The sequence below is a fragment of the Staurois parvus genome, unplaced genomic scaffold, assembly GCF_062004578.1.
Source record: "Staurois parvus isolate SC_StPar_1 unplaced genomic scaffold, SC_StPar_1.0 ptg000287l, whole genome shotgun sequence".
Taxonomy (NCBI): domain Eukaryota; kingdom Metazoa; phylum Chordata; class Amphibia; order Anura; family Ranidae; genus Staurois; species Staurois parvus.
The window spans coordinates 33,286,857-33,311,580 of NW_028318083.1; the positions used below are offsets into that span (position 1 = coordinate 33,286,857).

General features: G+C 39.4%; 1 protein-coding gene across 1 annotated transcript in view; it reads right to left on the bottom strand.

The window, feature by feature from the left end:
* Positions 1-970: 970 nt before the first annotated feature.
* Positions 971-24,724, bottom strand: part of ZNF407 (zinc finger protein 407) — a 626,056-nt gene continuing 602,302 nt past the window's right edge. The window contains exon 8 of the mRNA XM_089682372.1: positions 971-9,567. Coding sequence (XP_089538498.1) covers positions 8,237-9,567 — 1,331 coding nt within the window. The 3' untranslated portion in view covers positions 971-8,236. The remainder of the gene's footprint in view (positions 9,568-24,724) is intronic.

Consider the following 24,724-nt stretch of genomic DNA (forward strand, 5'->3'; position numbering starts at 1 on the left):
CTCTGTACATTAAAATTAACCCAACACTATTATGTAGGAATACGAAAAGCTTTGGGGATCCAGCACCATTTACTGCATCTACTCTCTCAAAGTTTTGTTATTGCAGACTGTGTGCTCATTGGAGACAGGAAGTGAAGGGACATTTCCCCAGTATGAACCCATACTACAATCAAACTTTTTTTTTAAATGTTTATTTTAGTAAAATGTGAAATTTAGAACCTCTGTTAGGATATTATTATGATCTGTGTTTTACTGTATGAGTGACGACCACACCTCACATTTTTTCCTGTTGTCACAGGGACATACATTAGGGTAAACTCTTCTGAGTGGTGTTATGGACAACAGACACTTGACGGATATATTAAGTGCTCTCAAACCTTTCAGAACACAGTTTTAAATGGGGCTGGGCTTTAACTAATTCAGATCTAAGCAACATTTATTATACAATTTCTTACTGAGGAGCTAATGAGATATAAATATAACCCATAGGTCTTTTTTTCCATTTTTAAGCTGGGATGGCTGTTAATACATGAATTAGTACATTTCCTACAGCAGGCATCTTGGAACACCACGCTTTATGAATGGACAGCAGTGTGCATAGACCTGCATAGTATAAATGTGCCCCTGAATGGTATTATAACAGAAAGAATTGTTTTTTGAAATTGCATTCGGGTTTTCCAGTGTGGTCAGTTTAGATGTAAATACTGCATATATTGCAAATACTTCTTTATCTGACAGATTAACATATTGCTAGGAAAACTATACTGCTTGGCTGAAATGATGGGAAACCTATTTTGCATCAGATTTCTGGTGCTTGTAAAACATTAGCAGTGTGTTAAGACTGTTTTAATGTTTGTGAGATCCTATTTATTTCCTAGGATGGAAAACATTTTCATGGCTAACAGGAATGAACAGAATATAGAATACAGATACAGAGAAATGCTTTAAACAGTGTAACAAGAAACACAAGTGTATTCAATGTTGTTTTTATTTGGAAATATACAGAAGTGAAAAAAAACATTCTATAACAGAATTTTACAATCCTTAAAGACCTTTAGAGCATTTAAACAGCTTTTTCAAGTTGAATAACACTATAAAATGCAAAAGTGACTTATTATACTAACAGCAGGTTATATTATCAACTAAAACATACAGCTAAGAGTAATCAACAAAACTCCAACCAACTCACAATAGGGCTGACTAAGGACAACTGGACCATAGAAAAAGGTGGAGATGGCCCTAGAAACCAGGCAGATTTTTTAATTTGTTTTGTCTAAGTGGAAAAAAATGTTTTGCTTCTTTAATAAGCTCCATTGATTCTGCCCATTACTTCAATGTTGAGTTCAAACAATACCAACATATTGAAAAACAAAATACATCTAACACATGTAGTAACAATATCACATATTGGATCAATGGTCATAGCCATTTTGGCCTTTGGTTAATCAATTCTATTAATAATTACATCTTTATTTTTGCAGCAATGTTTACAATGTTTTTGTTGCAAAATTAAGATACCTAGGAGGTGCCAGAAATATAGTTTTGCAATTTTTAAATCTTTTTTTTTCTCCCTACTTGGAACCCTAAACACCTCAGCAAACACTGTGAATATTGTTTAATATTCTTAAAGTGCACATATGCCCAGACATTAAAATATTTACATATTCCTAACAAGCAGTAAATATGCTTCCAAAAAAGCTACTACTCACCTCTTCAGCTGCTTTAAATGTGAAGTTATGTATTCTCAAAGTTCCTCAAAGATCACGACAAAGTCAGATCTCAGTGGGTTTCCAAAGAGCTTAACCTTTAGCTAACCACGTAACACATATGATTCCACTGTGCACTGAGAGCACACTCACAACACACTGGCTGAGCTGTCACAGACAGCTCAAGATTATGGCTACTAAGCCAGCGGAATGAACCCGTGATCATTTGACCACTGTGAAAGCTGGTCATATGATAGAAATGCCATGTCACCTCCCGAGCATTAAAGTCCACTTAAATGGACACTGGGAGGTGGAATGAAGGGGGTTAAAAACACTTGCTTTTTTCATATAAGACAGCTGACAGCCAATCCATATGTTGTAAACTTTGAAAATGAATTTTTCCACAAGTCTCATAGAGAGGTGAACAAGAGGTTGCTTTTAATTCTTGTTTATAATATGTAAATACAATAATGTTCATGGTCTGGGCACAGGTTCACTTTAAATCTAATCTAAAGCCCATATTACTCATAAAGAAATTACAAAGCATCTAGCAATTTTCAAGCAGCTTAGTTGAAGCTCATAAATAGGTAACATGGTGACCTAACGTAATTAATGTGATGCATGGTCAGCAGGTATCTTATGGTGCAACATTTTCCAGGCAGCCCATTGGAGTCTATTAGGACACAGCAATTGCAGGGACACAGCTGCTTGTCCTAATGTGACAGGCACGTGGGTGTGGGTAAGTGGCCCCAAACACAGAAAGCGCACTTTATGGACCTCAGCATGTGTCAGAACTAGGTCTTAGTCCTAGGGGTGGAATTAAGATATCTGACATATAATCAGAGGTCTATATAAGAAACATTCTGTTTTAAAGGAGCAGTAGCTTCATACTATTACTGTTCTTTGCCTTGAATATAAATGAAATAAATATGGGAGTGAAAATGCACCAGTTTCTACTTTCAATCCCTTACTGATGAGCGTTTGCAAGACTAACCTAGAAACTACCTCTGAAATCTCTGTTAAAGGGATGGAAGCAAAAGATAAAAAACAACCCTCTGATGTCTTAACCAAATCTTAGAACTCCAAGATGCCATGTCAATGCCTTCTGATGGCCTCAAAAAGATCACAGTTAAATGCTGAATATACCTGAGATGGCTGCACACAACTAACTTCCATAAATCACTGAGCTTGAGCCTGGTCACTGGCTGCTTAGACATTCAGCACTTCCTAATGTGATGGCAAAAGGTGTTTCATGTGTCCCTCCATCCCAAAAGGACTGGGATTTTAAATTGTGAGCTTGTAGCTCTGAGCCTACAACCTGAGTGGGCAAGGACAAGATCATTGGGCAGCAGTAAGAAAGGTAACATGTTCTTTTATGTTAAATTTGATATATATATTTTTTAAATGACCCTGTTATTCTGTGCTGAAATACATTGAAAAGCATACTGAATTACTGATAATGCTTTGAAGAATAAACTGAAAAAAATATTTTTCCCCACTAGAGCCAACAACAGCTACAGTATATCTAGTATTTGAAACTGTGGGTTTCTGGCAATGTGTATCATGTCCCATCTTACAGCATTGTGGACTGTAGTGGAAAGTTACCTCCAACAAAATTCTCAGTCCAGTCAGCTCTTACCATAATCATCTTGGCTTCATTATGTGCAAAAATAAACAGGGAGTTCAGTTGACACAACTGTGAGCCGAGTTATATATAAAAGCTGGTAATTAAACTTAAATATCAGTCTTGAGAAGGGTTGTCTCCAATAATTGTGGAATGTGCTACATTCCTTTTATGCAATCTCTATAGTATTATACTATAGTATTATATTGTTCCAAAGCGATGAGAGAAATGATCCATTGGATCTGAAATCTTGAATGGATCAGGTTGATTTACAGCAAGCAGATATTGGTCAAGAATTCTAGCCTATCCCACCGGGTGTATTATGTTAATTTTTAAATGTTCAAATTTTTTTTAAGGTAAGACCCCTTCATAATTGACAACAGCTCAGGACAGCAGGACAGTAAATCCACACCACAAATGTGCAAACATTCTATGTGGTGACACAAAGATGTAGGACCAAGGCCCTCACTTCAAGCATCAGCTCAGCCCACCACTGCTGATCAAAAATGATGGTGCAAGAAAAAGAGGTCGGAGGTTTTGTGTAGTTTAGCTGCCCACCCACTGCAGCAGACCTTTTAAAAAAGTTTCCTTTTAAATGAAATATTTGGAACTCCTGGCTACAGTATTGTAATGAATGATTTTCAGGGGCTCAAAGATATGCAATAAAAGTGTGTGTGTGTGTGTATGTGGGAGTGGGGGGTGGAATAACGTGCTCCAAAAATTAAATTTAGATGAGGCTTATAGGAGGACATAGCACAGAAAAAGAAGACAGAAGACCTTGTAGATTAATATATTTATTGCTAACAGGAACCTGCTGCTAATTAGGATTTTTGTCTTACCTGTAACACACATTAGGACATCCATGAGAAGTTCAACTGAGGAGTAGCCAATACACCAAACAAATGCGAACAAGCCCACATAAACAACAGATTAAGAGAAGGTCTTCCAAAAAACTCATGGAGCCTCCTGAAAAACTTTCACCTGAAGCTGACATCAGATGAGGTCTCAACATCCACTTGGTAAAATTTGATAAAAAGTGTGAACAGACGATTAGACGGCAGCCTTACAAATCTGAGAAACAGGTATCTGATGCGTAAAAGCACAGGAAGCCCCAACTAATCAAGTGGAGTGTGCTATGACAGGGATAGGTAGTGCCCTGCCCTTAATGATGAGCTTCTAAATCCACCTGGAGATAGTCAAACAAAAAGTGGTTTGTCTACTTCATGGACCCTCAGGAATGGCAAAGAGAGAGTCAGTCTATCTAAAAGAAGCCGTAGCATAGAGGTAGACTTGAACAATGCATACCACAACCAGATAGTGGAGAGAAATCTCTTTAGGATGACATGGAGCAGGACACTGAGTAGGGAAAACAATGTCCTGAATAAGGTAAAAGCAAGAGACCACTTTTGGAATAAAAGAGGATTTAGGCCTCAAGATGACTTTATCTCTGTATCAGGGGCGGACTGACCATTCGAGCAGTTAGGCACTGCCCGAGGTCAATAGGGGGCCCCATGAGATGCCCCTGGTATCTTTGATAGGCTTTTTTGGGTGTGGTTTGAGTGTTGGCGAAGACATAGGGGCCCCATGGTCCCCTATTTCCTGGGGGCCCCATGAGTTGTCAGTCCGCCTCTGCTCTGTATAGCACAAGAAAGGGTGTTCCTTATACGATATGTTCACCAGCTCAGAAACTCTGTTCACAAAGGTGATGCCCAGGAGGATGGGAACAAGAGTGAGAGCAGACAGAGAAAAATCCCTGATAAATTCAAGGGGTGGAAAATGAATATCAGAAATGGACCCCAGAGGGAGAAAGTGTGGATGCATGTTTGTGGCCCTCTGAGTTAGCAAATATGGCTGACAACTTTCCCATGAACTTAGACATAGTTGCCAATATTCCTCCCTGGATAAGGAGGATAGAGCCAGCCCTGAAGGGGTTAAAGGCTAAATTCACACCACCTAAATAAACTGGTCCATGCAGACAAGGGGTGCCAGTAGTTTAAAATAGACATTACCATTTGTAAACAAAATAGTGCTTAATGCACATGCCATAACTTTAAGTCTTTTCTGTCAACCATGAAATACTTCCAGTGTTTACATTCCTTGCTTATTTCCAGGACATGGCAGTTGTTGGGGCACTCGCCCCCCAGCATTGCAGCAGCAGGCCCGCTTCATGATTCAAAAGCTTACATCTCCCATAAAACCTGGCCAAAATATTTCTCAATGTTTATATTCCTATGTTCGGGCTTATTTCCAGGACATGGGCTACAACAAAATGGTAATTGAGACCTTCCTTGAGGACAACTAAAGTGAATCTCTTTAGTTGTTTTCAAATATGGAGGCTCAGTGGCCATTTTGTTGTAGCCCGGAGTATGAGATGGAAAGAGACTACAGTGATCTGAGATTCCTGGTGGAGATGTGCGACTAGAGAGTCCTTGCTATGTGCTTACTCCTACAGTACTAGGGGGCAAGTACCTCAACAGCTGCCGTGTCATAAAAATAAGCCAGGACATAGGAATGAAAACATTGGGAGAAATTTGGCGTTGGGAGTATTTCATGGGTGACAAAAAAGCCTACAGGTATAACATTTGCATTAAACAGTTTTATAAAAGGAACAGTGTATTTTAAACTACTGTGGCCCTGTGTCTGCATGGGCCAGCTCATGTGAAAGGTGAATAAAGCCTTTAAGGATTCAAGGGAATGTTATGACTCCAACAGGGCACAGTGGTCTGTGCGATCATTCTCAGGTCTCTTAAGATTGCAAACAGTTCGTGGATTGCAAGCTGGCAAAGACCGCTGCCCTTGTTCTTATAATAAACCATACTAAATGTACAAGCAAGATATTCCCACAAGAGGAACTAATAAGAGCACTGCAGGTGCAGGAAAGGGTTAATACTATCTATGACCCAGTCACTGTAAAGCAGAAGCCAGGTGTATATTTTCAGTCAGAGATGGAGAGGAAGTGCACAAATGAAGCACCTTGTAAATGGCACTGCAGATGCGAGATTAATGACTGAGAGTGTATTGCAGCCCTTACAGGGCACCTGTGACAAACTTGAAAAGTGTTGTGGTTTCAAAATTAGTCACAAACTACAGAAGAAGTGTGCAACAAATTGAAAAAAGTGTTGTGGTGCCAAAAGGGGCGAGTTGCAGCACACAATATAATCCCTAATGGAGCAGAGAGAATACACTCATAAGGGCGCTGGCTCCAACAAAGTAAAAAAGAAGGCCTGTTACCCACCAGTGTTGGTCTTGGTGGACAACAGTAGCCCATACAGGGCATCAAGCGCATACCAGACAGATGTTGCTCCTCATACCCCCTAAGGGGTCTACAGGAACGGGCTACCACCAGCAGGTGTATCATGGCTCTGGACCTATAAAACAGTCTGCCTCTAACTTATGCCTTACACCAAGGGTGTCATGAGGAGCCCCTTTAGCAAAGCCCAATGTTTAAGAACACAGTAGAAGCTGGGCCCATGTCCTCCGCTCAGGGAGAGAGGTACAGCCTTCAAGGCTATGCCAAATGTTGGCAGATCTGGAAATGTGCAAAATTGCCCTCAGTGGCTCTGCAGAAAATGGAGAATCTTACTAGTAGAAAAAGTATCTTGATAAAAAGGTAGATAAAAGAAGTAGCTTGCTTCTTTTAGAGGGGAGATGTTTATTATCCTAAATCAATAACCAAAAACTGAGACATGCTGGCGGGGGAAAGGTTATAATGGGCTGTCTTACAGTTAGGTTTGTCAATGGCCAATCTCCTGAAGGTCGCTGCATAAACCAATGTCCCCAAATACCCCTTAACGTACAATTAAGAAAGGAAGGTGCTTTTTTTCCTTATCTTTATTAAACTTGCATTTTGTTTCCATATTACTTGCACTGGAATGAACAAAAAAAGTATCCAAATAACAACTCAGATGTCTATTGTTATGTCCAGTTGGCTTTATTTGGAAAAACTAAAAAAAAAAAAAAAAAAAAAAAAAGAAAAAGATTGTTCTAACCAGAACCCTCCTGTCAATCTTACTGTTCCAGTTTATAGAAAGCAAACATTTGAATGGCATATAAAGGCGACACAGGCACTCCTTTAAATTTGATACATGACGCTCAATTTAGTAAATTATAACATACGAGTTATTTGCCATAATGACTATTGGATTCAGCCACATGGCTCTTATTTTAAGCTCTCATTGGCTTATTGCTAAAAATAATGGTTGTTGTGGCAAGTGGTAGTTATAGCTTAGTGAATTGAGCCAATTGCAGCTATTAGTCCATCAGTGCTGCACCTGGAATTTGCTGTATTATCACAGCAAAATGTAAAAACAGTTAAAGAGACTTTACACATCTCAGGTCAAAAATAATATAACAATGGTATATATGTTTGCTAATATATAATGATGGGGAAAAAAAAAAACTATAGTACTTCAAATGTCATCCCCAAATGTAAAGCTAGTTCTGTCAAGTGTCAGGCTTCTGTAGACACTACAATTTGTTCTAATAAGAACAGGTATCAATAAAAGCTCTGATTTTATATATAGAAATGCACATGAAAGCAAAGCTCAAAGCCTGGAAACAGCCCTCCAAATGCTGTTGTATTAAAAGATGACAGAGGTTTCACAACTTTAAATGATAATGTAAGAATAATGCATGATAGTAATGTAAAGTAGCCCCTGGCAGTGATATAGCACTGCTTAACAATGTAATTACTCAGCTATTATCGGATTACTTATCAGCTTGCAATTCTCTTTCTGTGAAGAGTTCATATAACACTTTTTTTTCCATTAACAATTTAATTTGACATATTTGTCGCAATGGATGGATTAAAAATATACATTGATTTTGTAAAAATCTTTTATGTGAAAAAATATAGTCTCATTTTCGTTTACTATTTTACGATCCTTTACTGGTGGTTTGAAAATCCTCATTGCTCCGTATGAGGCTTGGCAGTTGAGTCTTCAGAGCTGCACTCTGCATAAACCACCACGCTGTTTACCTCTTGTGAGGAGTCCTCTACAGCAATCTGGCCATCCTCAACAGTTTCTGCATGTAAAATGTCAGTAGAGTCTTCGTTTTTTATTACTGTATGTGAATATATATTAGACTCTTTCTCTGCTTGTGGAATTTCAGTTACAATATAATGTGTTGTGGCTTCCTGAAAGTTATTATTGACATTTTGGACCATGGCTCTAGCCAACTCTTCAGTGACAATAATCTCGGATATTTCCCCATCTTCACCTTCAACTAAGCTCATCTGTTGTTCTGGTAGACTTATTGTATGGCTCTCTGAGTTGTGCATAATGATACGAGGACCATCTGTAGAGACCATGTGCACAGTGCCTTCATCATTCAGAATTACCTGAGTGATTCCTTCTTTAATTAGCTGATCAGCAGCAGCCGAATCACACACTGCAAACTGCAGAACCCCCTGGACCATATTTTTGAATGCAGAATCCTGGGAAGCGGCAAACCCTGAAGAATGCATGACTTGTCTGACAACTCCTATCGGCTCAACTTCCTGCTGACCTTCATGTACCTCCTCAAACATCTGAATCTCCCCTTCACTGGACTCAACACATTCCTGCTCACTGCTCATCCTCAACAAAGACCCCTCTATTTCTGACGTTTCTATGTTTTGTTGCCTGCTTCCTTCTCCAACATTTCCCAGTTCTGTTACAGCACACAAAAGAGCATCTAGGGCAGAGGATGACTCAGATGTATGAACAGCCTGTGATACATCCAAAATACCCTGGGTCATTACTTGCTGCACTACATTGCCACTGGAATCAGTTACAGTCTCTATAGCAACAGATTCAGCTACATCTGTCTCTTCCAGTGGGGCTTCAACCACCACAACTTGAGTTGTTCCTTCAGACAGCTGCTCAGTAAGGATTTCTCCTGGAATAATGCTTCCCATGTGTGTGGCTTGATCGGTGGCAATTACTTGGCCATCCTCAGTAATATGCACTACTCTTGCCACTTGACTTGCCATAGCCAAGGTCTGGAGAGTAGCTGCTGCAGTTTCCTCAACAGAAGAATTAATTGTGATATTTCCATCATACTCCTCAGAAAATCCTTGAATGATAATGACCTGCTGAACATGTTCAGTTGGTTGGCTTGCTTTCTTGCTACTTCGGATATTTTCTTTGGCTGGTAAAGGCTCTGCTGGAGTAGATGCAGTGAATCGACTATTTGTTTCCACAAAGTTTGCACCTAGTCCTTTGAGTCGACATTCAAATGATTTTGAAACAATACCTAAAAGATAAGAGTTATAAATCATTAAATTGTAAAATATTAGTATCCCTAATTACAAGTATTTTGTGAAAACAAATTCAGAATTATCTAATGAAAAAAGCTAGACATTTAGGCTCCATGCACTCTACAAGCTATAAAAAAATGCTAATATTAGCATTTTTCCAGCAGTTTCCCCTCTGACAGTTGAATGCAAACAAAAGAATTGCCAGCAAAATTAAAGAAAAAAAATAGGGTGGGGTGGGCCCCCCAATCCATACCAGGTTCTTCAGGTCTGGTATGGATTTTACGAGGAACCCCAAACCAAATTTTTAAAAAAAAATCGGCTTGGGTTCCAGCCAAAATCCCTACCAGACCTTAATCTGAGCATGCAGTCCAGCAGGTCAGGTCGCTCGCTCGCCCCCCCCTTCCTTCCTGAGCCATACCAGGCCACATGCCCTCAACATGGGGGGTGCTTTGGGGTTGGGGGGCTCGCCCCAAAGCACCTTGTCCCCATATTGATGGGGACAAGTGCCTCTTCCCCGCAACCCTGGACCATGGTTGTGGAAATCTGTGGGCGGGAGGCTTATCGAAATCTGGAAGCCCCCTTTAACAAGACGGCCACCAGATCCTGGTCCCCCTCTATGTAAAGCAGTATGGTGTACAATGGGGGGGGTTGGCGGCGGCGTAAATCATGAGCGATGCTGGAATTACTTCAGGAGACATTGTTTGTGTTTTTAAGGATTGTAAAAGAATGCTGTTGTGTTTTTTTTGGTGAACGAATAGAGGTAAAAAAGGGGTACCCCATACTCATTCACATGGGAGTAGGTAAGCTCTGACAGCAAAAAAAGCTGGAACCAGCGGTTAACGTTCTTTTCTGCTGGCAAATCGTTCCCAAAATTGCAAAAAAACCCCCCAAAAAACAGCTTCTAGCCTAGAATAGTGCACATTGACACATAGGATAACACAATTCAGCTTCTAGAAGCAGAACAAAACAAAAACCACTCAGTAGCTGCTAAAAATAAAAATAAGCTAGTGTGCATGGAGGCTTAATCAACATTGTGCTCAAGTGCTTGAGATTATAACAGTTTTCACTCATCCAGAAACATGGGTCAGTTTTGTTTGTATGTATTTTTGTCAATAGCAATTAGATTCTCTCTTCCAGTTTTTAAGTGCAAAGGAAAGCTAAACATGAACAGAGAGAGAATAAGAATACTTCATATTGGCAATAAAAACTGTTCTTCCTTTAGACACATTTGTAAAAGACCCTTAAAAGAGAAGTATGGACTTAAAAAAAACAACACAAAAAAAAACAATCATTTATACTCACCTAGGTGGATGCAGCATCTGTTCCCCGCCAGCTTTACAAGGAGAACTGAGTGATCAAACATCACTGATCGCTCAGTTCTCCCCCTCTGGTTTGAGCAGAGAGCTGTCACTGTCAGTCACCAGCTCTCTGCTATGCCCCACAAGCGCTCACTGGAACGTCGAGCTGGGAAGGGGAGGGAGCAGCTGGCTCAGGCTCTCAGCGGTGCAGCTGAGAGGCTAAGCCAGCTTTACGTCCAGGCTTCTGGGTGGATCCTGATAGAGCAGCATGGACTAGCTCTGTGACATCAGTCGACAGCAGGCTTTAGCCCGCTGTTGACTGAAAATGGGTCACAGGAGTGCAGAACAAACTGCACTCCTGCGAGCCATAAAAGTATAGCCAAAAGCGCTACAAAATGCTGAATTCTGCCCATGATTTCTGGGTACACTTTGGACAGGTACAACCTTTGATAAGCAAAGCACTAGTAACACCAAGAACATATGCAAAATATACAGGTTGCACACCATTAAACGCAAGCTTAGTGTGAGCCCTTACATATACGAAAACCAAAACCCAATTTTATATGTCTACAAGAAAATTATGGCACCTAATACGGGACTAAAAACAAAACAGACTTACAATTGCCAGCTACAAAAAATTGTCTTCACTATTAGAATTTAGTATTTTTTTTTTTTTTTTAGAGGATAGGTAATTCAAATTTTCTGCGCAGCAGAAAGCTTTAGTTTCAAAACTGTGGGTATTTAATGGCACTTCTCTGCTGGGAGAGCAATAGTTTATTCTTTCAGCCCGGGTTCACTGATGCGGTGCAGCACATCACATGTGATTCGCATAGGTACCACATCGCATTCCTGTGCAAATCACATGCGATTTGTGTGCGGCGAAATTTGAGCCATCCATTTTGTATGGTTTAAATCGCACCGCATCCACACCAAAACAGTGCAGGACCCTTTTTTAGCCCGCACCTGAATCAGATTGCATGGGTGTGAACACCCATGCGATCCAATTCTGCACATCACATTGCGTTTTGAGAACTGATTTCAGTGTGTTGATAACTTGAAATATATACCCATATGAATGGGGTGCGATTATGATGCGGTGAGGAACCGAAGCAAATTCCGCACTGCATTAGTGAGAACCCCAGCTTAAAGAAGAACTTTTACCTGTTATTCTTGCAGACTGAGTTATTCATGATCAGTTTAAAAAACAAAAACCTAGTACAATGCCCATCTCCCAACAGTATCCTCTAGTGGCAGCCAGAAGATTCTTCAGTACCAGAGAAGGAAGTAAACAGAAACCTGTAGGCTGCAGGCCATGGACATACTAAGAAACAAAGACCCTTTTCATTTTTGTGCAGTCTGCAGGGACGATGACAGTCAAAGGATGTGCACTGAAAGTGCAGTTATGTATTAATTACATAGTGTGGCTGATAAGTTAAAGGAACACAGTGTGTTCACCTTACAAAGTGAATTTTCACTTTCCAAGGAAATTTTAATTTATCTTGAGAATTTGAAGAAAATCACTTTGCAAAGAACACACTATCACATGCAAGGAAAGTCACATTATATGCAGCTGAATTAATACTGTTGCCTGTGGCTACAATAGGATCAAGTCAGAAACATTTCAGAGCATTGGAACGTTAGAAAAAGATCAGTCCTCCAACTGTATTCCTTTGAATTTATATCAAATAAATTTACTTTCCAATTTTAGAAATACTTTCTAAAATCTCATAATCAGCACTGACAACATTTATATACAAAGTAAACAGATATCTTCAGTACAATCCACAATCAATATGGATGTTATAAACTCATTTTATTCATTTCCAGCTTTCATGGGACTGTTGTGGGAAAAGGTATGGGGGAACAAACACTTTTGAGGTAATATTAGACAATTTTGCTGGCACAATACTGTTGAATTCATTTTAGCTGAGCTTGCTGCAACAGCACACACTGCAGTATCAGTATTTTCCACTGGCAAGTTGTATCCTGTGCTGGAGCAGGTGAGAGTGGAAAAATATTACAAGGGTGAAAAGGGAATAAAACAATCACATAGCCAGAAATAGGAAACAAGTGGTTTCTCAGCAGGTGTTATTTTTGGGTTGCTTTAAATACTATGTTTAACTTTGAAACATAACTGGAACTATTCAGTAAGGCAATGCAATGATTACATACATATAAGAGACAGAATAGCAATAACAATTTCAAGAGAAATGCATGTCTAACAAAGGATGCCTTGATTTGCATGTTCATGAGGGAAATAAGTATTTGATCCCCTTCACAAAACATGACTTATTACTTGGTGGCAAATCCCTTGTTGGCAAGCACAGAGGTCAGACGTTTCCTGTAGTTGGCCACCAGATCTGCACACATCTCAGGAGGGATTTTTGTCCACTCCTCTTGGCAGATCCTCTCCAAGTCCTTAAGGTTTGGTGCTGATATTTGGCAACTCGAACTGTCAGCTCCCTCCACAGATTTTTAATTGGATTAAGGTCTGCAGACTGGCTAGGCCACTCCAGGACCTCAATGTGCTTCTTATTGAGCCACTCCTTTGTTACCTTGGCCATGTGTTTTGGGTCATTGTCATGCTGGAACACCCACCCATGACTCATTTTCAATGCCCTGGCTGAGGGAAGAAGGTTCTCACCCAAGACTTGACAGTACATTGCCCTGTTCATCGTCCCTTTGATGCTGTGCAGTTGTCCTGTCCCCTTAGCAGAAAAACACCCCCGAAGCAGAATGTTTCCACCATCATGTTTGACAGTTGGGATGGTGTTCTTGGGGTCATAGGCAGCATTTCTCCTCCTCCAAATACGGCGAGTTGAGTTGATGCCAAAGAGCTTGATTTTGGTCTCATCTGACCACAACACTTTCAACCAGTCCTCCTCTGCATCATTCAGATGTTCAGTGGCACACTTTAGACGGGCCTAGACATGTGCTTTCTTGAGCAGAGGGACCTTGCGGGCACTGCAGGATTTCAATCCTTGTAGGCGTAGTGTGTTACCAATTGTTTTCTTGGTGACTGTGGTCGCAGCTGCCTGGAGATCATTGACAAGATCTTCACGTGTAGTTCTGGGATGATTCATCACTGTTCTCATGATCATTGACATGCCACAAAGTGAGATCTTGCATGGTGCACCAGACCTAGAGAGACTGACAGTTGTTTTGTTTTTCTTCCATTTGCAAATGATTGCATCAACTGTTGTCACCTTCTCACCAAGCTGCTCGGCGATAGTTTTGCAGCCCAGTCCAGCCTTGTGTAGGTCTACAATCTTGTCCCTGACATCCTTGGACAGCTCAGCTCTTTGGTCTTTGCCATGGTGGAGAGTTTGGAATCTGATTGTTTGATTGCTCCTGTGGACAGGTATCTTTTATACAGGTAACAAAATGAGATTAGCAGCACTACCTTTAAGAGACTGCTTCTAATCTCAGCTTGTTACCGATATGAAAGACACCTGGTAGCAAGAATTCCTGCTGAATGATAGGGGATCAAATACTTATTTCCCTCATGAACATGCAAATCAGTGCATAATTTGTTAGGCATGCATTTCATTTAATTTTTTATTGCTATTCTGTCTCTTAGACAATACACCTACCATTCGATTTTTAGACTGATCATTTCTTTATGAGCGGGCAAACATTCAAAATCAGTAGGGGATCAAATACTTATTTCCCTCACTGTATATATAAATACACACATGCACTTAGGTCCATATATATTTGGACACAGGCACAATTTTCATACTTTTGGCTCTGTATGCCACTAGAATAAATGAAAACTAAACAATCCAAATTAATTTGAAGTGCAGACTTTCAGCTTTAATTCAAGGGGTTGAACATATATATCAAGTACAAATTTTAGGTAATGTAACCATTTTTATACACAGTCCCTCCGTTTCCAGGGGCTCAAATATAATTGGACAAATGAATAATCATAAATAAAATGTTCATTTTTAATATTTTGTTGAGAATCCTTTACTGGCAATGACTGCCTGATGTCTGGAACCAATGGACATTACCAAAGACTGGGTTTCCTCCTTTCTGATGCTTTGCCAGGCTCTAACTGCAGCTGTTTTCAGTTGTTCTTTGTTCATGGGTCTTTCTGCCTTTAGTTTTACCTTCAGCAAGTGAAATGCATGCTCAGTTGACTTGAGATCAGGTGATAGACTCGGCCATTGCAGAATATTTCACTTCTTTTCCTTCAAAAGCTCCAGGGTTGCTTTTGCAGTGTGTTTTGGATCATTGTCCATGTGTACTGTGAAGCGCCGTCCAATCAACTTTGCTGAATTTGTCTGAAGCTGTGCTGACAGTATATCGCTAAACACTGCAGAATTCACCCAGCTGCTTCTGTCACATCATCAATAAACACCAATTACCCAGTGCCACTGGAAGCCATGCATGCCCATGCCATCACACTGCCTCCACCATGTTTTACAGATGACATTTTGTGCTTTGGATCATGAGCTGTTCCAAGTCTTCTCAACACTTTTTTCTTCCCATCATTCTAGTACAGATTAATCGTAGTTTCATCCATTCAAAGAATGCTTTTCTAGAACAGGTCTGGCTTTTTTTTAGATATTTTTTGGCAAATTCTAATCTTCAGGCTTATTAATGGTTTGCACCTTGCGGTGAACCCTCTGTATATGCTCTCGTGAAGTCTTCTCTTGACTGTAGACTTTAACAATGATACGCTCACTTCCTGGAGAGTGTCCTTTACTTGTCTGGATGTTTTGAATGGGTTTTTCTTTACCATAGAGAGGATCCTGCAATCATCCACCACTGTTTAAAAGAATGCCCTCCTGCGCTCCACAGAGTACCTAATGCTAATGCCAGCTGCTAACACCTATTCCCAATACCACAGGACAATGAAATATATAACAAAATTGGATGAAGCGCTGTTATATATTTCATCATCCACCACTGAGGTCTTCCGTGGATGTCCATGCTTTTTTATGTTGCTGAGCACACCAGTGCATTCTTCTTTCCTCAGAATGTACCAAACAGTTGATTTGGCCACTCTTAATGTTGATGCTATCTCTCTGATGGATTTGTTTAGTTTTTGAAGCCTTACAATGCCCTGTTTCACTTGCATAGACAGCTCCTTTGAACGCATGATGTAGGTTCACAAGATTCCAAATGCAAATACCACACTTAGAATCAACTCCAGACCTTTTACCTGCTTAATTGATGAAGAAATAATGAAGAGGTAGCCCACACCTGGCCATGAAACAGCGTTTGATCCAATTGTCCAATTACTTTTGGTCCCTTGAAAAATGGGGATGGCTACTCTTAAGAGCTGTAATTCCTAAACCCTTCCTCAAATTCGGATGTACATATCCTCAAATTAAACCTGAGAGTGTGCCCTTTCAGCCCATATCCATTATATAACTATAGCTTGAATACAGTTTGGTAAATACCTGAAAAAAACTAAAATTGTGCCTGTGTCCAACTATATATGGACCTAACTGTACATACCCTCAAATTAAACCTGAGAGTGTACACTTTCAGCCCATACCCATTATATAACTATAGCTTGAATATGATTTGGTAAATACTGGAAACAAATAAAATTGTGCCTGTGTCCAAATATATATGGACCTAAATATATATATATATATATATATATATAGAGAGAGAGAGAGACATTGTACCGAAGAAAGATAAAATTACAGTGTGTTTTTAAATACATAGATATAGATACATTGGCCTAGGTGTAGGATCCCGGTGTAAGTGCGTAAGAGGGGTGTGGTAGTCACTGCTATCTTCTAGGTCCTGTACCGATAGGCTGCCCTGCTGTACAGTCAACACAGTAGACTACTTGCTCCATATGGGTGTCATTCATAGTATGCCTTGCTTTGTTCACAATGAATGTAAAGCATTCTCTGATTGGATCAGGTAGATAGGTGGGGCGGTGATGTCATGAGCTCCATCTAGTCCAAGCAGATAAACTTTTTGCATTCATTGAAAAACATGGAAGGTGTTATGTGAATGGTGCCTAAACTGAATAAGCAATCTCCTGTGTCACTGTCCATCAGAACAGCTGTTCTTCAGGGGGCCCTGTAGATAGCAGTGACCACTGTAGTAGCTGTGACTACTATAGTGATTATTTGCTTCCACATGGATCATACAAGTATGGCATATGCATAAATGGTCCAAGCTAGACCAATTTAACTATGCAAAAAAGCCATGCCTCCTCAAAGAAAACCTATATTTTCCCATACAGGGCAAAGCCACAGGTCTAGCAAGAAATGCATGCTAACACTACCTACACTCCTCCTCCTCTTCGTTTAGCCACCAGGTGTGAAAACAAAATTCTCAGTACGGAGCAGCATGCGACTTACTCTCTTTCCTCTCATTAGACAGCTACGGTACTTGGTGAATGGCCCAACAGTGTCACATGAGATCAGGGAGAAAGTCCTCAGCTCTATTGAACTGTGGTGCTGGGATTAGGGTTAGTATAGTAAACTTGTTGTTTTTCCCTGCATATACAAAGCACAGGCTTTCTTTAACCTATTTGTGACAGATGTTAATGCATGAACACAATTTTGCAACTTTGACATGTGTTTGTAAAACTGTGCATATCATCACGACTACTTAGTGTATCCAAGTGGATTATACCTTGTTTTTTTCAGGACAAACTGGACTTTCCTTTGTTGGTAAATGGTAACGGATATCTGTGTTTTATTGTTAATATTAAAATAAACCAACTGGCTCAAAATAGTAAACAAAAATTTATTTCAACTTTTTTTTTTAGATGTATATTGCTTGCTATTACCATAATCTTCCACCAAAAACAACCAAAAATAAATTCTCCTGCTCCTGATGATTGCAGCAATACCACATATGTATATTTTAGTAGTTGTTTGCACTGTACCTGTAGTAGGGCTCAGAAACAATGGTGAGAATTACGTTTTTTTTTTATCCTGCCTAAAACACACTGACACTAATGCTAAAAAAAAAATTGCTTTTTTTAAGAAATATACTGACTGTTACCTTTGAACCCGACCTTGACCCTAACACTAACCCTGACACCGACCTAGGTAAAACCTTTATCTAGCTATTGTTTTCTTTATTTACATTTTTTTTACATACTTTTATTTGCTTACATCTTCCTGTCCTGCAAGGAGAGAAAGATACAATGCATCTTTCGATTCATTCAGAAAAAGAAGTAAACACAAGGATGAGCTGCACAGTGACTGATCACTGTTAGCCAGATCATTTTTAGCCAATCAGAGGCTATCACAGTGATCAGGTGACCCAGAACCAGGAGTCCTGAGCACAGCACGCTCCCAGCACAAAAGAGAGGTATGCATATATGTGGCCCCAAGGAAAAAGGTCCACTTTCGTGAGGCCACATATATGTATACGGTTGGCAAGAAGGAGTTAAAAACCTATACTAAGAGAAACATGTAGGATGTTATAATGACCTCCTTCTGAAAATACAAGTTTCCAGGCAGTCCTGGCCTTACTACAATCACTGAGCGGGAAGGAGTATACCAATTAGAGTGTAATGGTGAAATTAGGACTCCAAATCTATATACATATATTTATTTTGTGACTTAAAGTAATAAAGCCTTTGGATCAGCATAACAGCTAGGGAACTAGTATTTTCAGATGGAAAAGGCAATAATGTCTATTTTCATAGTTCCTTCAAATTTCTTAAAAAATTACCCCCGACGTCAAACCTAATATTAAAGGATAAGTTCACTGTTTGGACAAAAATAATAAATGCACATTTTTTTGCAGGTTAAAAAAATGTGCATTTATTATTTTTGTCCAAAGGAGCCTGGAAAGCATTGCACCACAGATCAGTAGATCGCTGATGCCATGCAGGTCTCCTGCAGACCTGTCAGAATATCAGCTTGCCATACGGGATATATGGTCAAGCAGATATACTGAAAGGAAGCTTCAATGAACTGGTAGATAATTGAAAACTGCAAGCTGACTGCCAATAAGGCTGCCGGGACTTGTAGGCACTCATTCACAGAACACTGTGAATGAGTGACGCGGCCGTGTGGGTGGAGCCCTGCATGATCGCACTGTTTTCAATTCTGACAGATAGTACGGGGGAACTTCTCCCTGTACTGTCAGAGGGAGGGGGGGCCGTGGTGGCTGCAGCTATGGGAACATGTTATATGTTCCACCCTAAAAACGGGCAAAACATGTAACATGTTCCAAAGGTGAAATTATCTTTTAATTATTAACCTTTAAAGTTAATCTAATCATATCCCAAGCCAAAATGCATCTTAACCACCCTTAAAAAAAACCTTGTTTGCAATTACACTAAAATATAGGTGCCGTAGCTATCCAGAAATACTGTGATTATGCTTGCATACCTACTGACAAATCTTTGAAAATATGTATCAAACAGGAACATGTTTCTAATGCGTTGCAGTTCAAAGTATTCATTAGAAAGAAATCCCTTTTTGATTAGTCACTAGCACTACTAGCGCATTGACAGAAGAACAGTTTCTTTCATACTTTGAACATATTCAAAAATAGTCAGTGACACCAATGAAACATCGCCATGTTTCCTCTCCCAGTGAATCACATCTCCATAATGTGAAGGTTAATAATTCCCTGCTCCCACTTTCCGAAATGTTACTTTGCTTCAGGATTGAGGAAATTTATTGGGCTCAACAAATATTGTGCATTAGGATCACAGAGAAAAGTTATTTCATTCATTTAAATGTATGATAGAAGGTGTTCTGCCTTAACCATTCCTGTTCAAAACCATATTTTCAATGTAGTGCAATTCACCATCAGCAAGTTAAAAATCACCTTGTAACCTATAAGACGAAATGGCATATCCTGTATCTCCTGGGTGCAGAGGTATCTACTACAGATATTGGAGCTCTAATAATTATCTCATTCTGAACAGCTTACTTAATCTATTTGAATCCAAAGATGAGTTAAGCCACTGCCAGGCCATTAAAGTAAACTACAAGGGTAAATACTGCTGTCACTGAGAGGTGTGATGAAGCTTAACTACTCAAACATCTTAACCTCGGCTTCGTGCAGCCCCAGCTATTCCATCACAGTTCATAAATGTGATTGCAGGTCCATCTTTTGATTCAGCAATTTAATAACTTCAAGTGCTGTCAGTAGAGCTTTGAAAAATTGCTCCTATAAAATATAACAGCCTCAATCAGATTGTAAAGAATTTGCCCACTGAAGAATCTTCCATTTCAACTTTAATGAATTAATGCTGAGCTTTGAAGAGGTTGAAGAGTCATTTGAAAGAATGTTAGGCTGTCGTGCAAGTTTACATTTGCACTGCAATGTCATTTAAAGGCTATTATATCAACCCGCAAAATACTGGTAATGCGCTCTACAGAGTTTGTCTTAAACTGCAATATCAATCTATAGCCTTCAGAATGATTGGTAAAACCATTATTGATCAATTCAATTTCTCAATGCAACTCAAATACAATATAAATAGTAAGTATGCACACGATAATAAATAAATAAATATAAAAAAAATATACACACACATACAGTGGTTATAAAGTCTTCACACCCGTTAAAATGTCAGGTTTCTGTGATGTAAAAAATGAGACAAAGAAAAGTCATTTCAGAACGTTTTCCACCTTTAATGTAACCTATAACCTGTACAACTCAGTTGAACAACAAACTGAAATATTTTAGGTGGAGGGAAGTAAAAATAAAAAAAACAAATAATATGGTTGCAGAAGTGTGCACACCCTTAAACTAATACTTTATTGAAGCACCTTTTGATTTTATTACAGCACTTTGGGTATGAGTCTATCAGCATGGCACATCTTGACTTGGCAATATTTGCCTACTTCCTTGCAAAAACACTCCAAATCTGCTAGATTGCAAGGGCATCTCGTGTGCACAGCCCTCTTCAAATCACCCCACAGATTTTCAATCGAATTCAGGTCTGGGCTCTGGCTGGGCCATTCCAAAACTTTAATCTTCTGGTGAAGCCATTCCTTTGTTGATTTGGATGTATGCTTGGGGTTGTTGTCATGCTGAAAGATTAAGTTTTTGTGCCAATATTGACTGGTATTTGGAACTGTTCATAATTCCCTCTACCTTGACTAAGGCCCCAGTTGCAGATGAAGAAAAACAGCTCCAAAGCATGATGCTGTCACCACCATGCTTCTCTGTGGGTATGGTGTTTTGTTGGTGATGTGCAGTGTTATTTTTGCTTCAAATATATCTTTTGGAATTATGGCCAAAAACTTCAATCTTGGTTTCATCAGACCATAACATATTTTCCCACATGCTTTTGGGAGACTCCAAATGTGTTTTTGCAAAATTCAGCCAAGCTTGGATGTTTTTCTTTGTAGGAAAAGGCTTCCGTCTTGCCACTTTACCCCATAACCCAGACATATAAAGAATATGGGAGATTGTTGTCACATGTACCACACAGCTAGTACTTGCCAGATATTCATGCAGCTCCTTTAATGTTGCTGTAGGCCTCTTGGCAGCCTCCCAGGCCAGTTTTCTTCTCACCTTTTCAACCATTTTGGAGGGGCGTCCAGTTCTTGGTAATATCACTGTTGCACCATATTTTCTCCACTTGATGATGACTGTCTTCACTGTGTTCCATGGTATATCTAATGCCTTGGAAATTTTTTTGTTCTCTTCTCCTGATACCTTTTAACAATGAAATCCCTCTGATGCTTTGGAAGCTCTCCACGGACCATGGCTTTTGCTGTAGGATGCGACTAAGAAAATGTCAGGAAAGACCTACTAGAACAGCTGAACTTTATTTTGGGTTAATCAGAGGCACTTTAAATGATGGCAGGTGTGTACTGACTCCTATTTAACATGATTTTGAATGTGATTGCTTAATTCTGAACACAGCTACATCCCCCATTATAAGAGGGTGTGCACACTTATGCAACCACATTATTTTAGTTTCTTATGTTTACCCCCCCCCCCAAAAAAAAAGATTTCAATTTGTTTTTCAATTGAGTTGTACAGTTTATTGGTCACATTAAAGGTGGAAAAAGTTCTGAACTGATTTACTTTTGTCAAATTTTTTACATCACAGAAATCTGACATTTTAACAGGGGTGTGCAGACTTTTTATATCCACTGTGTATGTATATATTTCATTTTGGATAGCGTAAAGGAGGGTTGTAACCCCCGACAAATTTATTTTTGCCATTTGTGTCCTATTGGGAAGATTTTCCTTCAGTTTATGTCTTATAGCCAAATGTCCCATATTTCTTTTTATGGCCCCTAAAGCATCTGATCAAACTGAGATTGATTTCATCAGATGCTTTACAAGCCGGTAATGGCTTGTAAACACCAAACCAAAACCAGAACTAGCAAAATCCTCTTTGCTTCTGGATGGTTATATCAGAGAGGGAAGGTGGGTACAGATATACCTTCCTCCCCTCAGCAGAGCATCGGTAGTACTGGGCTCCCCGATTTCTTGGTAGAGCCAGTAAAGTCACTGGTGGGAGGAGGGGACCCCCTTCCGCCGCCTGTAAAAGTAATTGAGCAGTTGTGTAGCCACTCAGATCACTTTTATCATGTACAGAACCACTGGCCCTAAAAAATGACATCTAAATCATTGCTGCACCCACAGCTATGACTTGGAGATCACCCTTCCTGTACCCATATACAGTATATATGTAAGGGGGATGGAAAGTGGTTAATACAAAATACTAATTTTTAACTCTACCATTGGTCAAAACCTAGCTATTGTGATGGTAAATATGCTATCTTCAATTCCAGGTTGGCTTGGCTCATTTGCAAACTGCTCAAGAGAGTGCTGTGAATTTTTGAGGAAATAAGGCAAACAGTGATCAGATTGCTAATGGCTGCATTGTGACCCACCCTTTCCCCTTTCACCATCTCTCTGTTTTCCATTGAAGCCACCCATTGCCGTTTATGACCAATAGAGGACCAAGGAAAGCAGGAAGGTGCCAGTCAAGGCTAAAAGGCTACATCTTGTTCTGCTATTTGACTTTGGATAACATTGTTCTGTAGGGTACTACTTAAACACAATGCAAAAATCTAGTAGTTACGTACCATAGCGTTCAGACAAGATTTGATGCCACAGCCTGACTCATGAAACCAAGTTTTATGGTAATTTTCCTGTCCTGCGTTTCTTTGGAGCTAGAAGTGATTGTGAAGCGACAGTTATAATTCAGAAAGACTACTAAAGAGGTGTTTCATTTCGAGGGATGCAGTGAACAGCGACCTGGTCCCTTTCCAAGAAATCTGTCTCTTTTACAGAACTGTTATTTATCAACTATAGTCTTTAGTGAATATTTTAACCCCCCTTTTTTCTCTAACCTACAAATGTCATGATTTTTAAACATGAAGTTCAAATTTGCATTTTCTTTCCATCTCTTCCTAAATATGGCTCAAGCACATCATGCCAGCTTGGATGGAATTAAACTGCAATTTAATATTCCCCCCCTTTTACAACTCTTCAAAAAGCCTCCTTCAATTTTGCTTCATGCAGGAGGGGGAGAGGAGCATGTACCTGGCAACGCTGTGTGTTGTTCTTTATTCACTGTCATTATTTTTCTTCCCCTAAGACGGAATTCACGGAATAAATACTTTATGCTTTTGTTAAGCGCACATTTAATTAAAATGTACAGAATTTGTGCAGTAAATGCGAATGAAACAAATAAAACAAGGGCCCCCCTCTCTCGAAGGCATACGTTGTGAATGAAAAATGTCATTACATGCTAAAAAATTTTGCAGTAAACAGGGTCTACAGAGAGAAGTTTCCCCTGTAATGACATCCATAAAATACACAAATGGCACTTTTAGTACCATCCTGAATATGGCATTTTCTGTGCTCTACACACAATCTAAATGGTTTGATCATAGAGCATAATACTCCATTGGGTTTATAGAACAATCAATGTTCCATAAAATGATGTATTTATCCAATAGTAAGCTCAGCAGCTAGTGGTGTATGACATTGTAGGGCACTGGTGTTGTACTATTCCGCAGCACACATGCTGGTTGTAAAACTTACCTAACACTACTTCACCAACTTCATCTCATCTGTGTCAAGCAATTTGTTGAAGGCTTTGCTTTTTTTAAGAAAGGAAAAAAAAAAAAAAAAAAAGAAGAGCCTTGTAATAAAAATTCATAGAAAAACCAGGTGACAGAAGAAAGGTCACATTGTATCTACACTGAAGGGGTCAAGAGTCATTCGCTGTCCTAAAACAGAAAGTAGATTTCATGCATCACATAGCAGATAAATATGACTTTTAAAGGGGCTTGATTTTAAAAGAAAAGCTTAACCTCTGAGGAAAGTCTGCTTCTCCGCTCACCTTCCTGTCTGTTACTGGACTGGTGATAAGTGATCTGCACAGTAGATTGAAGACTTAATCATCTATAAATTAACCAGCTCTTTAACTCTCTTCTACATGAATACAACAAGGAATCAGCTAAGAGGCTCAGTACTAATATATTACATTCAATGCTCAGTTCTGTTGTCAAGCTCCTGGAGTCGCTTCAGATTGTAAGCTCTTCTGGACAGAGCATTTTAATATGTTCTATTTTTTATATCATTTTGATAGAAGACGGCCTTATGCACCCTGTGTGTCCATGTTTAAGTATGGAAGAATGGCATGATATCTGGTTGGTTTTGAAATTCATCAGATGCATAATTATACATTAGAAGTATTTCTTAGTAGAACAATGATTTTTTTTTTTAATGCCTTCTGCATATTGTTCTTATATGCAGAGCAAGCAGGGAGTACTATAAAGATTCAACTGTGTCTAATGATTATTGTCTAATTATATCCAAGGAAACTATTAGAATCAAGCATTCTGAATGCAGAAAACCTGAACTGATTGAATTAATCTTCCAGCAGCTGAAAGTTGTACAGTGGCAAGAAAAAGTATGT